We start from the raw sequence: 16,111 nt of genomic DNA on the forward strand, positions 1-16,111 counted from the left end.
TTCTGGTGATTTTTTGCTTCATTAAATATGGATGCCCCACATGTGGAAGAAGCCGTCCAGCCCCTTCTGGCGCTGTTTCGCAACCGGATGCTTGAATACTATGGCACACTGCCGCTTGCGATTTTAAGCACGGCATATGGATTATCATTTCGATTTTCCTACTTCGCCTGTGTCCAGCCTGTGTTTCATTGCCTAAGCTGTGATTTTGACTGGGCCATTGATTTGTGTCTCTGCCGACCGGTTTCTCCTGACGTCGATTTTAATCAGCTGATGAGTCCCGTCGTAACTCACGAGTTGGTTTGTACTGGCGAAAGGATTATGGCCTTAGCAGCGATGCATGGACTAATGGGTCCTTGGAACATACTCGCAGCAGCGCAAGACTTCTTGGAACTGAGCTTTCTTGAAAACCCACCGAGTTGTCCTCTGATGGTAATAGAGGCTCCGGTACTAGAGGAACACGTATGTTCTTTTCCACTTTTAAATTGGATGGCTGAACTGTTTTCGGATGAAGACGGTGATTTCATGTTGGAGGCTGTTGCTGCTTATTTTGCATATACGGTCATGTCCTAAAAACTTTTTCATGTTTCAAATCCTGCCCACTAGCTTTCTGGTGACTTTATTTTTGCGGATTGTGTTACACTTTTTTCCTTCCCAGGCCTATTGACTTGAGCAAACATGAACTTTGGCTTTTTTCAAATTGATTCATTATGCCACAATTTCTCCAATATTTTTAAAGTATACACCGAGCTCGATAGTTCTTGAACTCTGCTCTCAACTGTTGGCCCTTATGTTATCTTATCTTATCCGTGCTCGGATCATGGGGGGGGGTGTCATATAGCTACTGTCAATCTGAATACTGTGTTAAGTTAGCATAGGCTCATTAAATGTTTAAACGCCATTTTTTCCATTTGCTGCTTCTGCACACGATACATAATTGTTGATTTAGCTTTCAACCTTGTAGTTTACGTAAGAATAATATGTTATTGCTCTCAAATCAGCTTTGCTTAATAAACTATGTCTGAACAGTGAGTGCTGAAGCTACAAGGATAACACGACACAGATTGTTGTGAGAACTGATCTCCGCACCTTCATAGACATAACACAAGTGCAGCTCCTGCCAAATTCTGGCCTCAGGCGCGTTTTATATTGCTTTGCTTAGAGCACACACTTACACTTGATGCGGTTCGCATGCAGAGAGCTGGTGGGAGCAGATGTGATCTCTTCATACTAGCATCTTGAGGTATGGGCCCGCCCTGCTAAAACCCAAAGAGACCTTCTAATATATTAATATAATGTAGCAGTTAGGGAGGGTGAGAATTATGTGTGGTTAGCACTTATTCATTTCAGCATAATAGCATGCTGTCACCGTTCGCTTTCTATGGACTAGTAACTATGCTGATAACTTTGCTTCTGATAATATGTTTCCTTGTATTATCTAAGATACTGCGCTTGAGAAAACGTCATTAGTAAATAAATATTACAAACGTGCACGTGTCCTCATTTACTCCACGTTCTGGGTTGAAATGATTGTATAACGAAAGAGTGTTCATGTGTTCCACGTAACCTGAGGTATTGTAAGTTCATGTTCTGGTTTGTCTAAGCATTGTGAGTTTTGTTATGACCAATGAGACACTGTAGCTAGCTCGGTAAGGGTTTTTTGGGTACTGAGGTGAGTTTTGGGTCACCCTAATTCGCCGAGGTTCCAATCCTCTGTGCACAGTTCTGTGGGAGAACGGAAACCCTGCTACATATGTACAGGTTTAACATTCCTAGGTCCAAAATTGGTCTTAAGGAGCCGTCCTTTTTGGGAATTAGAAAGTACAGAGAGTAAACCACTGAACCTTGGTACTGTAATGGAACTGGTTCTATGGCTTCTTTTGAAAGAGCTTGTACCTCTTGTTTGAGGAGCTGTATGCGTTCTGACGAGAGTTTGTGAGTATGAGGTGGAATATTGGGAGGATTGCTGGTGAGCTCTAGGCAATAACCATGTTGGATAATGATTAGTACTCCTTTGTCTGATGTTATCGACTGCCAAATAGGGAAAAATTGTTGAAGTCTTCCCCCGACAGGTGTTAAATGATCAGGGGAAAATGCCGGCAAGTCACTGCTTATTGGGGGAAGGGGAGTTACGCGTTGGCATGCTCTTACCCCTACCTTTGAAGGGGTTTTCTCTTTATCCTCCTCTATAGAAATCTCTAGAGGGAGAGGGTTGCGTGCTCGAGGGTTGTGTGCTCGATTAATAGGAGGAAGCACTAGGGTCTGAGGATGTACTTTTGAACACTACTCTATAAAGTAAGCAGCATAAGAAGCATCTGTTTGATGAGGACTAAAGCGCTCCCATAGACTTTGCCCCTTAGTGTCTTTTTTCATTTTCTCTAGGGCCTCATCTACTTGAGGCCCAAAAAGGTGTTGTTTGTTAAAAGGGGTCTTAAGAATAGATTACTGAACTTCTGGTTTAAAACTGCTAAGCCATAAATGTCGTTGTAGGAGAATGCTGGTGTTAATTCCCCTTGCTGCCATGTCAGCAGCATCTAAAGCACACCTAATGGAGGAATTAGATATGAGTTTACCTTCCTGTACTAAGTCCTGTGCTTTTTTCTTATGCTCCTCTGAGAGGTTTTGAAGTAGATATTCCATTTTTTCCCAGTGGACTTTATCATACCTGGCTAGTAGGCCCTGTGTGTTGGCAATACGCCAGTGGTTAGCTGCTTGAGCTGCTACTCTTTTACCGGATGCATCAATCAATTTAGACTTTGTCTGGGGGAGGTGCATCTGCAGAAGTTTGTGAATTTGCTCTTTTATGAGCATTAGAGACTAACAGTCCCTTAATAAAAATGGGATCAGACAGTTGTAGGCTTATATTTTTTGTCAACCCTAGGTGTTAATATGCCCGCACGAACAGGGTCCTTAAAGATGTCATCTGCATGTCTCATCATGCCTTTTACCATAGGTAGACTCTAACTTGTCCTCTATGTAAAATTACTATATCCTTTAGGCAAACAGGCCACAGGGGAAAGCTGGGGGCGGAGTTGCTGCCATTATCTCTCAAACTCAAAGTTTCTTCCATTACCATGTCCACTATCCCCTCGGTTGACGCATTATTATTCAAACTTGATTCAAACAGGCTTCCTTTAACCATCGCTCTTTTTTATAGACCACCTGCTCACCTACCAAATTTTCTTCAGCTCTTCGGCAGTATGGCTGCAGAGTTGGCGATAAATCATGCTAAAGTTCTCATCATAGGGGACTTTAACTATTGGCCCCTTGATCAGTGCGAAAGCTCCTGCTCAAAGGACTTCATGGACCTGCTAAATGGTCTCAACTTTTCGCAGCATATCAATGCAGCCACTCACATTAAGGGCCACATCTTGGACCAGGTCTGGTCCTCAAATCTGGATATTTCGAACCTCCAGATTTCCCCTTGTGCCTGGTCGGATCACTTTTTTATCTCCTGTGTCCTTCCCATAACTGCCACCCCCAAACCTTGCACCCCCGACCCCCCCGCAATTAGGAACTGGAGCCGGGTTGACATTCCCTCTCTGTCTCTCCCTTGCTTCCTCCACACCTAGTCCCACCCCAGCCTTTTGGACCACCTCTCTCAGTCCACACTCAGGCTGAAGAAATTAATACTTGGCTGGCCGAGGCAAGGGACACTTTTGCTCCTTTAAAAACACTTAAAAATAAACAGCCACATGATGCCCAGCTCTGGTTTACCAAGGACCTGAAAGAAAGGAAACTTGCTCTTCGTCAGACCGAGCGTAAGTGGAGACTGGATTACTGCCTCCGAAAGAAAATTATCTTTCTCACTGCCTTAAAAGATTAGAAACTCGCCATCCTTGCAGCCAAAACCGAATATTTCTCTGCAAAAATCCTGAATTCTCCAAACAAAGCCAAAGAAATTTTCTCCATAGTGGACGAGTTAGCTAAACCAGATTGTGTCTCCATTAAACCTCTGTCATCACAGTCCCTCTGTCACTCTCTCAATAGTTATTTCATTGAGAAGATCATCAAGATCAAACTCAGAATTCCCAAAACGGTCTCAATCCCCAATCTGGGCAATATATCTGGAAATCCTTTGTCCTTTTCCAATTTTCCTCTGATTACCAAGGAGGTCTTCTTTTCTCTTCTTAGCAAAGTCCGCTCTGGTTCCCCACGGGACAGTTGTCCCCCTTACATTGCTCATATGATTTTTCTTACCCTCCCGACCCTCCAATCTCCCTCCTGAACAATTCTCTTACCTCTGGGGTGGTCCCCCTCTCGTTTAAATCAGCAGTTGTGTCCCCCATTCTCAAAAAAACGAGAGCTGACCCTGAGGTACGGAGTAATTTCCACCCTATCTCGTTGCTTCCCTTTTTGGGCAAAGTCCTGGAGGCTTTCGTAACAAATAGCCTCAGCACCTTCGTGGAAAACTCATTTCCTAGACCCCCATCAAGCGGGGTTCAGGCCTCAACATTCCACTGAGTCTATTGCCCTGGCGGTTCATGATGAACTCAGAAAGGGGGCCGACCAGAACATCTCACAAGCCCTGGTGCTCCTGGATTTATCGGCGGCGTTCGATACTGTCGACCATACCATCCTTCTCGACCGGGTCGAGAACGCCGGCATCCGGGGCACACCGCTGAGGTGGCTTACATCATTCCTCCACTTTTACTTCCGAAAACCTGCGGAGTACCTCAGGGCTCCTCCCTCTCCCCTTTATTATTCAATTTGTAAATGTTCCCTTTGATTTCAGAGCTTCAGAAAAGATCAGCAGTCATCTTCAATTATGCTGATGACCTTCAGCTCATTTTTAATATTGACTCCTCCTCTTCTTCCATCGAGAACGTTCAATCCACTATGACTTTTATTAGCAGTTGGATGAACACGAACCAGCTCAAGCTTAATCCTGATAAGACCGAGCTGGTCTTGACAGGGCCCCCAGGAAACCCCTGGAACACCAACTTCTGGCCACGCTCCCTGGGTTGTCCTCCATCCCCTGTCAACTCTGTAAAAAGTCTTGGAGTCACTATTAGCAGTGATCTTTCCATGATGGCCCAAATCAAGTCAGTGGTATCGGTCTGCATTTTCCACCTACGTCGCATCAGGAAAATTAGCAGATTCCTTTCTCAAGACGCTCCTGTTCAAGTCATCTGGGATTGGTTATATCCCGGATCGACTATGCAAATGCACTGTATGTTGGAATACCTGCCTACCAAACACATCAACTCATCCAGAATCAAGCAGCTAGACTCGTCTTTGGCCAGCCTAGGTCTAGTCACACTACACCTCTTCTTAAGAGCCTCCATTGGCTCCCTGTGGCCCAGCGCAGCTGTTTCAAACTGGGTTGCTTGATTCACAAGGCCCTCTCTCTGCAAGGCCCTGTCTTCATCGCCTCTCGGATCCACCGTTATGTTCCCTCCCGGGTCCTTCGATCCTCATGCTCAAACCTGTTGTCAACATGCACCTTTAGACGCAGGAAACATGGTGGCCTGCGATTTTCATCACAGGCTCCTCTCTTCTGGAATTCACTCCCTCCTGCTCTCCGTCTAATCCCCTCCTATCCTCAATTCAGGAGGGCTTTGAAGACCTTGCTCTTTTCCCAAGCCTACATTTAATGGATCACATCCCGTCGCATGTTCCTAGCCTGTCCTTGTAGCGCCAAGAAACCGTTGGTGTACGTGCGCTGTATAAATAATTTTTATCATATCATATGTAGAGGCTAGTGTCTCAAATAAAAAGTATTTTTCTAAAGACTATTTGTGTAATGTTACCTCATGGTAAGCTGCTGCTCTTGAGATCAACTCTTGATAAGCTACATTATCATCTGGAGGTGAAGGCTTTGCAGGATATAAATCTGGATTATTCATGGGTGTATCAATATTATAGTCACCCTATGGGCCTACTGGTAAATGATTATTATCATCATCATCATCATCATCTCCTATATCAGGCTGTGTATGTGGAGACCCCTAGTGTGCTAAGCGTAAAGGGTCAGAGCCTGGCAATTGTGGTAGTGGTGAAGATGGTGGAAGGGATTGGAGATTAGGGTAAATAGAACTTGCAGCCATGTGCTTTTTCTTGAGAGGGATTTTATAAATAGTGTCCTCTGAGCTAACTTTACTTTTTGAAGGTGTTTTTGCCAAAATGTGTCCAGTATCCGGATTGATGTAGATTTTATTCTGCTTGGGGTCTAGCTTTCTTTCCCCATAAATTCCAGGATTGGTTCCGGAGGCTTTGGAAGGCCCTCTTTCAAATTTCTGGAGGCGAAGGTTTCGGTGCCAAAACGGGCTTGTCTCTTTTGTCCTTCGAAGCAGAAGGTTCGGTTCTGAACCAGACTGGTTTTCGGAGCGGAAATTTTTGGTTCCGAATACAGCTTTTCTTTGCTTGATCCTGAGCCGGAAGACTTGACTGGTTATTTTGGTGGCGGGCATTGGAAACCGTCTCAGTGTCGACCATGGCCGAAGCCTTTTGTTTGGTCAAAGAGAGATTGGGAGGTAAATGGACTTCAGTACTCATAGTACCCTGTCCCGGTAGAACATCTTCGGACTCAAACTTGATTTCCAGCTCGGCATCAGATTCTGGGATAGAGAACACTTCCTCCTCTTCTGCTGTTGCTGCTTTGAACTCTTCATGTTCGGATTCTTCTCTGAAGATATCTGGAGTATGCTGTGTGCTCTGTCGCTGCATTTCTCTTCATCGAGCCCGATGATCCTGTAGAGTCTTTCGATTGGAACAACTAACAAGCCTCATGATCTTCTTTGCGCTCCGGTGAGAGGCACAAGTTGCAGACTTTATGAAGGTCGGTGCAAGGGTACTTGGAGTGACACCGAGGACAAAAATGAAACTGAGTGTTCCATTGGCGGAAGACTCGCTAGCACGGAACGGCAAAGAAGTCAACTGGTGTGGCTAGGCCCACAGGCCACCCACAATGTCTTCAACAAAACATGAAGTTTTCTGATTAATTCGATACACGGAGAATAGTGAAACGCGTACGATAACAATACCGTGGAGGGTACAGTGGACTGTGCACCAAAGGGAACCTGAAGGAAGGTTTCGAACTGGAGCGTCGCAAACCAGTCCGAACCCGATGGCGGAAAGAAAACAACTTAACAATGGAGTCAATGCCCATGTGCACGATCACCGAAAGGAGGGGTCACCTTACCTTGAGACTGTGAAATACTTCTTTGAAGAAAAACAACTTGCAAATATCTAGACCCAACACTAGCTGGCGAGGGTATGCAAAGCATTTGTATCTACAGCACACATGCCTCAAACATACAAACAACCGTTATTTTGAGGACTGGGTAGAATTTTACACAGCAGGAGCAAGTGGAAAATTCACTCACATGGGTAGAGGTAAAAAAAACAGCTGTGTCCCAGAGTACAACATACACCACTTCCACTGTCAGCCTTGCATAGCTGAGGTACAAAGGACAGTACGACATCACAAAAAGGGGGTTAACTCTGATTGCCACCCTTATATCAGAGCTTAGCATGAGGTCTCAGTTGAATAAATGGAAGAAATCTCAGAGGGCAAACAATTATCAAACTCATTAGGGTAATAGGCACAAAAACAATGAGAAATGTACAAGGAGATGGGGGCACAGCTTAAATCCTTGTAGATGACTTTGGCCCCAACAGTCCCCTTACCTTTCACGCTATATATAACATATGTCTCTATCTTTCTAGCTGGAAACAATATGACCAGGTTGATCTGGTACCAGACTTCTCATCTCTTCTTATCAATGTAGGTATCCCCTTGTAGAGCAAAACATTGAGTGAATGCTTCTTCAGTTGACTCAAACTCAACGGATCTTGACCGGGAACAGATGACAAAACTGATCGTGGGACCACTGTTGAAAACTATGATCCACACCGTACACCATGTGACAAGCAAAACTAGAGAGACAAATTAAAGAGGGAGGCACGTTTGACAGAAAACTTTAGGCCGATAGCTCTGGAAATAAAAGAAAACTATTGATAAGTTTGCTAAAAAGAAAACTTTTGATAAGATGTTTATTAAAAAGATAAACTTTGAGGTCATGGCCAGCTGCCCACTAAGATCTTTGCTTTCTTGGGAGATCTATGAGGGTTTCTGACCTGCCACTGAGAAGGCATGGCTGGAGTAGTGGCCTGAACTTGATTGGGGAGAGAATAGGTATAGACTGCTTGCCTTTGAGAGACAATCTTACAAGTGCACAAAGGCAGAGTGCCACGAAGCCTAAAGGCCTTTCTTTTCTGCCATACGCCATGCACCACAGTGAGAATCCATGCAAAGTGCAGATTGAAAATTATATTAAATGGGGCGCAGCTCCCAAGTGTGAGAGGTGGAAGGGGACCTACTACTGAGAGGATAGACTTAAGAGCAAGACAGCGAAAGCAAACAAGTGTGCTGGGGCACTGCAGTGTACATGCAATATTGTTTCATTTCTTCCAGCCCAACAAGTAGGAAGGGATTAGTCTGGACCCCACAGATGGGAATAGTGATTGCAGCTAACTTACAACTGAATCACTGGTTCAGGCCCAATGACGGAGGCAGCCAGAGTGAGGCTAGACGCAAACAAAAAAAGAGCAACAGCTGTTGAAGGCCATCTTGCAGTCAGGTGTGTGCAGGAGGACAAGCATTGGGCAGCCTCTACAGAGTCATGCAGAGGTACCACACAAGAGTATTGTGTGGAAAGGGTGTGTATTATATGGTGTCGTTAAGCAACCTCACTTTGTAATACACTTATCAACCCCTTTTAGACCCTTAGGTTTCTTTTCTCAAACATTCGGCTCAACCCTCGGTAGCTGTGGCTCTCAGCGGCAAGTCTTACACAAAGGAACAAGTATAAAGCATTAGGCAACAGCAAAACAATTGAAAAATAAACTGACAAGAAACCCAAAACATCCGACACTACTTTAGAAAAATATGAAAAAGACCCACCGGAGGTTTTCTAAATATAGAATTTACTAGGTACAGTAAATAAGGTTATTTCACTCAACCGCAAACCAGCACTGGCAAATTCAATAAATTTGGCACTTGGAAACCTTTTCACCAAAAAGTTTGATATAGGAAAGCGGTCACTTCGAGTCACTTTACACAACTTACTCCAGCAGGGAGTCAGTCAGGGAGACCAGCAAGGTCCTCAGAGACCATTACCTCAGTATGTTAAGCAGTTCTCAGTCAGTACCAGGCACTTTTTGTATCCGTTGCAGAGCTTTACTATGAAAGAATTCATGAAGCAAGAGATTAAGGAAGGATGTTGCAGATGCTCAAAGAATGCTATGGATCCAAAGCGGTAGACGGGGGTGCTGCTCAGACTACTCATCCATCCACTAAGCTGGTGAGGCGTTCCTGGATGCACGGTCAACATCCCTCGAAGTCCTCGCTCTAATGGCAGAAGTCCAATCAGCACTGGACAACTGGTCAAGTAACACAGTTACAGGCCAATCCTTCCTGGGTGGATAACTCGCCCTCTGGGTGTCCCTGTTGCACTCAGAGGACACTCCTGGGCTCAGTGAACTTCAATACGACTATGTGCTTTGGGTCCTGGTCCCTGGTGATGCGAGGCACCAGTTGAGGGGCTGATTGAAGACTTTGGCCTACCAAATGGCCCCAGCAGTCTTCTCAGTTGTTGTGTCCGTGTGCTGTGAACAGGAGGCCAGATTGATGATCATTGTAGTCTCTTGGCTTTGCTGGGCTCTGAAGATGATTTCTCGAGCAGGACACATAGGCGCAGTCCCTCTCCTTAGCTAGTCATCCGGTTCAACAGGTGCAGTCCACGCTGGTGCAGCCTCTTTGCTGGTTCCACGGTGCAGCAGGTAAGTGCTTCGATCCTTCTTCCAGTCCAGTGGTGAACTGAATTTGGGGTGCCAGAGCTGCCCTACTTATGATCAGAAAATGCCCTTAGGGCAGGATGGAGTTGGTAGCCAATGGGCTACCAGGTTACCTCCCACCTGATGACCACTTCCTGCCAAGTGTGGCATCTGGGCATCCCAGGATGCACCATTCTGCCCACCTCCAAAATGGCAGGATCCCTTTCCCAGTGTGTGGAGCTCCCTAGCCCAACCCAGAGGTGTGGCTACCAAGGGCGCTACATGCCCGAGGAAAACAGGTTTGGCAATTAGTTTCCCCACTCCTATCCCAGGTGCCAGCCTATCTATCTGAACAATGGAGCAGTCTCTGTCCGAAGCATTGCTCATTTTCTCTCAAAGGCTGCTTCTCCTTTAAAGCTCGTCTTTTGGGCCAACATCTGTGTGAGCTCCTGCAGGAAGGAGCTGACACCACCTCCCAGAGCAGGCTCCCTACTGTATCCTTTCCAGGGAGCTGTTAGCACGTCTCCCCAGTAGGGCCAAAAGCTGTGTCAGCTACAGGTCCCTGTGTGCAGCTGGTATGGGCACAGGAGACTGAAGGTAACAAAGTTAAAATTTTGCTTAAGTTGCACATTGCAACTTATTAAATTTATTTTGACCTGAGAATCAAGTCGGACTTAATGTAACAAGTTGCTTGACACCTTGGATGATCCACTTTGTTTGCACAGCTGCAGAGCACAACTGATGTGTAAGCATGTACTCTGCACTCGCCAATCGGTAAAACACGTCAGTTCTGAGTTTTCAATGCCAAAACATGTAAAGTTACATGTTCTGCCTGAGGAATATGTTGCATCCTGCCTTAGTACTTGATATGGGAAACTTACACATATTCCGGGGGTTAGGGGTGGGCACAAGGCTGGCTTTGCCATTGCTTTAAATGGCAAAGTCGGGCCAGTTGTTAAACTGCCCTTCAAGCCTGCAAATGGCAGGCTAGGAGTCTTGTTTTATTTGTGTCCCACCCAGAGTGTCACAACCAGTGCTGCAGTACATGGGGGACCCTCTTAACATATTCATTGGGTACCAATTACAAGGGACTTTAAGGTAAGCTTGCTCAGTCAATTGGGTAAAAGCCAATTCACCATATCAGTTTAAGGGTAAGGTCACAGGCACTGAGGTCTGGTTAGCAGGCCTCAGTGCACTCAGTCGAAAAACAAGCAGCATCAGTCCAAAAAGTTAATGACGATCATACAAAAGAAGGCATTTTCTTACAAGTACCATCAGACAATACTCAAATCCCACAGCACAATTAAGACGCTATGATAAACCCCACAGTGAGAGGACAATTTGAAGGCAGAAGTGTGGTGACTTCTAAAGGGAAACTCCAGGGCTAGGTTAATATGTTTTATTGTTTGGATCTAAATAGAGAGGAAGATCCCTTTATCTCTGATAACTAACCTGATCAAATTAAAAACAGGTTCAAAAGAAGATGGCGAATCACACTCCACAATGATTTAAAGAGTCTTGTTTGAGTGACAAGGAGAAATTTGATGCCTGCACCTGCTAAAAGGGATCAGTACTACTATGGGCATACATACCTTCTGTTCCATTCAGCATTGTTCAACTGCATTTGTTTGAAAAGTGACCATAGGTTTAGAACTTAAGACTGTATGCTTATGATAAATATCCACCAAATTGATCCCCCAATAGAGTTTTGCAGAGGCCACTAATGGGAAAGGGGGGAAAATGGTGGTTCCCAGCGCTTTAAATGTATGATATGCTTTGTCAAAGTAATACAATAAACCCACAACAAGCTTTTTTTTAATGATGCCACTAATTATAGGGTGCCAACCGAAACTTCAAAGACACGTGTAACCAAGAATCTAATAAACTTATACTGTGGTCCAAAGTTATGGATTTGCAACAGTGACGACAATACTAGTTTCAAAAAGCTTCTGAGAAACAGAGCGAAACAACCCACGTAAAAGACAAAACACAATGACCTACTTTGTTCTCAAATGTGGTTGAAGGAGTGCAAGAAATCCTCTACTTTGAGCTGGATCCCTTATCAAGGTAAATAAAGTACATCAGTAAACATACCCGCCTCTTCAACCTCTCGCGTTCCTTCAGTGTTAAGGTGTCTGCTTTAGCTATCACGGGGACAATGTTAACTTTGCTGTGGATGGCCTTCATAAATTCAACATCTAAGGGTTTGAGTCTGAAATATGGAAAAACAAATTATGCACATGCTTAATAAAGTAACTATTATTCTCAGCAGAGTTCAATTTTCAATCCCCATCCTAGCTATGGGTCCCAAACCAATGCAAAGCTTTACAAAGGAATAGAGCATTCTTTACAACTATCGTGCAGTCTAAGAAATTAGCATATTGATTTGTCTTTTGTAATGAAAAATTTCCTATCAAAACTGAAATTTTCAATTCTATTAAGGACACCGAGGCAAGGATTAGGCTGGGCTCTCTTCACTTTTTATTTCCAGCAGCCTTTAACATAAAAGATTTGAATAACAAGAAATTACATTTCCAATAAGAGCTTGGGAATAAAGAAGCAATAGTCCATCCAATCAGGACGCTGCACCACCATCAAATCAGCCCCGGGCAGACTCTATCCTTTTTCTTCCCGCAAACACAGCTGTCTTCTCTGAAAATTGACTCTTGTTTAAAGAGCTCAGTTCCTGGAAACAGTGTGTCAGGCGCCTGCTTTCGTAGGTTAGAAAGTCCGTTTACAACTAACAAAATGAAGATGTGAACAGACGCTTGGCCAAGTACAAACATAAGAAACAGTACCAAATTCCTATAAATGACCAGGTGGGTTAATTAACATGATAAAGACTGGGTGGGCTAATCCTCTCCTACGTGTCTTTAATAGAATTTAAACTTTCCGTTACAATAGCTAGGAAATTGTTCATTCTATGTCAGGACACTGAGGTGAGAATTAGGCTAGTTAAAAGCTTTTTTATCACTAGGGTAGTCCGATTGGAGACTGATTTAAATTAAAACCTTTTAAAAGTAGAATCGGATGACCAATAAGTCGCATTGAGAATATCCTCCAATCTAGGCCCCATAGTAAAAGCCTTGAAGTGATAGCACCTTTTACAGAGTGAGCTTTAAATTTGAACACATCAATACCAGCCTACTGCATCGCCCCTCTGACCCACCTGGCAACAGTACGGGAAGAAACTGCTCTATGAGGTTTAGTGAAGGCAATTGTCTTTCCCCATGAGGACGAAGGTCCTCAGTCATACCTTCATGCGCTTTTAATGTTTTAACACACAATTTTGGAACATCTGGAAATGCTGGATGTGACGCAATTCTTGAATTACTCTTAGAGCCATATGAAATTTTACCCATTCTGTGGTGAAAACTCTACCTTTTAGGTCTAATTCTCCAACATCCGGGACCCTTTGACAGAAAAGTAAGCACAATAAAATTGGCTAACTTCGCTGACAGTGGTTTCCTCAACAGGTATTTATTCAAAGGCCATGAACTGAAAAGATTTCAAATTAAATGGTTACTTTCCAGTAGGAGTAGTTTTGCAGCTTGAGTTTTCTGGGTTTACATGCTGTGCATTATTCCACCAACTAGTGGTTGAGTCCGGAATAGTCCTGTTGATTTTTCTTCTTGTTTTGGGCATCGACTACCACCATTTGGTGCCAGGTACGTCCCTTGTGTGACGTCAGGCGGCGTCCTGGAGGTTGTTGTGTGTGGTACCCATCTTCGGATTCTTTTTTCTTTTGTGTTCTTAGTCTATAGTCCTTTAGATGATCCATTAGATAATTATTCTAACTTGCTTCCCCACCTGTTTGTATTCCTTGAAGGGAGGCCGGGTGGGTCGCATGTGAATCCAGAAAACTTATCAAGCTGCAAAACTGCTCCTTCTGGTAAGTAACCATTTTATTTTGCAGCATGAATCCTTTTCTGGATTCGCATGTTGTGCATCAGATTACGTAGTGGTTTATCCCATCTTGGGGAGGCTGTGGTAAACAGGCGTTGAGGTACTTTCTGTTCTATATGTGCTTCCTAATTTATTTGCATGTGAACACAGTAATGTTCGGTAAAGGTGATGCCCATAGTGTCTATGGGCACATTGGCCATAAATGCCAAAGTTGCTCCCTTTTTCTTAGTGGAGTGAACTGATGGTTGTACTGTTGATTCCTTGTTAGCGGCGGTATTGCATAGTTGGATGGTTTGGACTAGCCATCATGAGATTGTCGCCTTTGTGACTGGCGTCCCTGTGTTAGTATGTGTGTAGGCAATAAACAATTGTTAGGATTTGCGAGGTTTTTCTGTTCTCTGGAGGTAATATAGTAGTGCTATCCTAACATCTAGAGTATGGAGGCTTTTTCCCCCTTTAGTTTTTGGATCTTTGATGAAAACCGTAAGGAGAATATTTTGATTTAAGTGATATTTGGATACCACTTTTGAAATGAACTGTGGATTTGTTATTAAAATAAATTTGTCCTTGTGGATTTGCATGTATGCTTCCTGTATGGTTAATGCCTGTAACTCACTCTTTGTAAAGATGTAATGGCAATGAGAGATGCTGTTTTTAAAGTGATGTGTTTAAGTTCTGCCTTATGCATGGGCTCAAAGGGTCTTGCCATAAGTTGTGTGAGCACTGTATTTAGACTCCACATAGGAACTGGAGCTGCTCTAGGGGGAGCAATTCTTTTAGATCCTTCTATGAATCGTTTTATGATCGGTCTTGTGAAGAAGCTTTTGCAAGATTATCCCCTGGTGTATGCTACAATGGCAGCGAGGTGTACCTTTAAGCTTGAGTAGTTGATGTGACTGTCTAGGAGATGAGTTAGATATATGATCACTGTTTTCTGTGTCTTGATTGAGTTCATTTGGTTGTTAGCTGTGCACCAAGTGGTGTATTACTTCAATTTTGCGGCATAGCATTTCCTTGTAGTTTGTTTTCTTGCTTATTTTAGAATTTCCATTGTTCGTTGAGGCAGATTGAGGTGACCAAACTCTACGTACTCAGGTGCCGAGTCACTAGGTGTAGCGTTGTAGGTTCCAGATGAAAGATTTGGCCCTGTTGCATAGTCAACAGGTCTTAGTCTGCTCTGATTATGATTATTTGTCCCATGGACAGTTCTAGCAGACTTGAATATTATGTTTGTCTCTGCCATTGTGTGGCAATGAGAATTTGGTTTGTCCTAGTTTGTCTGGTCTTTTCCAGTACTCTTTAAATTAGGGGTATTGGTGGAAAGCCGTATACAAATGTCCCTCACCAATTTAGCGACAGGGCATTCCCTTTTTACAGGTGGTGATGAAACCTTGAGGCAAATAACTAGCATTTCTTGTTCTGTATTGTTGCAAACAGGTCTATCACTGGGGTTCCCCAGAGCTTGAAGATCTATTGTACTGTCTTGTGCTTCAATTCCCACTCATGGGAGCAGTTTTGCCTGCTCAGATCTGCTGTTGTGCTGTATACTCCCGGTACATGTATTGTTTGCAGATAGATTTTTTGAGAGACTGCCCATTGCCAGATTTGCTGTGCAAGCCTGCTTAGCAGGAATGATGTTGTGCCACCCTGTTTTGTTGAGGTAGAACATTGTGGTGGTGTCCATTTGAATCAAGACAGTACTTTTTTTTAATGTGTTTCTGGAACGCTTTCAATGCTAGTAATACTGTTTTCATTTCAAAGTACTTGATGTGTTTTATGGAATCTTGCTGGTTCCATTGAACTCGTACTTTCAGTCATTTGCAGTGTGCTCCCCATCCGTTGAGTTGGGTTCTTGAAAGGTCTGCCTCATGTTATGTTGTTGGATGCCCACCATTGTATCTCTGCTTGCAGCTAGTGCGTGATCTTCCCAATTCCCTGTGGCTTGAGACCAGTTGCTGGTAAGCCATTCCTGGAATGGGCGCATATGTAGGTGGGTATGGGTTGAATGACACCATCATGCCCATAAGCTTCATGACTCTCCTCACTATCAGAGAGTGACCCTTCTGGTAGAGTGAGGTTTCTTGTTTGATAGCTTGTATCCTTTTTTATGTCAGGTAAACCAGTGCGTTCTTTGAGTCCATCTTGCCCCCAGGAAAGTCTTTTCTCTTTTTGGCTTTGTGGAGGATTTATTGAGAAGCCTAGTCTTGCTAGCATGTGAATTGCTGTTTGAATGCGGTAGAGACATTTTTGTTTTGCGTTTGCCTTTATGAGCCAATCGTCCAGGTAGGGTTAGACCTGCATTCCATCCTTTTGCAGGTGTGCTGCAACTGCGGCTATGCCCTTGGTGAAGACACGTGGTGCTGATTTTATTACGAAAGGGAGTACTTTGAACTGGTGGTGTGTTCCCTTGGGTTGGGCCATGAGATAT

The 16,111-nt window shown here is 43.9% G+C and overlaps 1 protein-coding gene across 6 annotated transcripts in view; it reads right to left on the minus strand.

Annotated features, from left to right (window-relative positions):
• Positions 1-16,111, minus strand: part of SEPTIN2 (septin 2) — an 806,446-nt gene that overhangs the window by 373,274 nt on the left and 417,061 nt on the right. For all 6 annotated transcript variants that reach the window (XM_078665713.1, XM_078665712.1, XM_078665715.1 and 3 more), the window contains exon 7: positions 11,872-11,989. In XM_078665713.1, the coding sequence (XP_078521839.1) occupies positions 11,872-11,989 (118 nt within the window). The remainder of the gene's footprint in view (positions 1-11,871; positions 11,990-16,111) is intronic.

This window comes from Lissotriton helveticus, chromosome 11 (assembly GCF_964261635.1).
Source record: "Lissotriton helveticus chromosome 11, aLisHel1.1, whole genome shotgun sequence".
Lineage (NCBI taxonomy): Eukaryota > Metazoa > Chordata > Amphibia > Caudata > Salamandridae > Lissotriton > Lissotriton helveticus.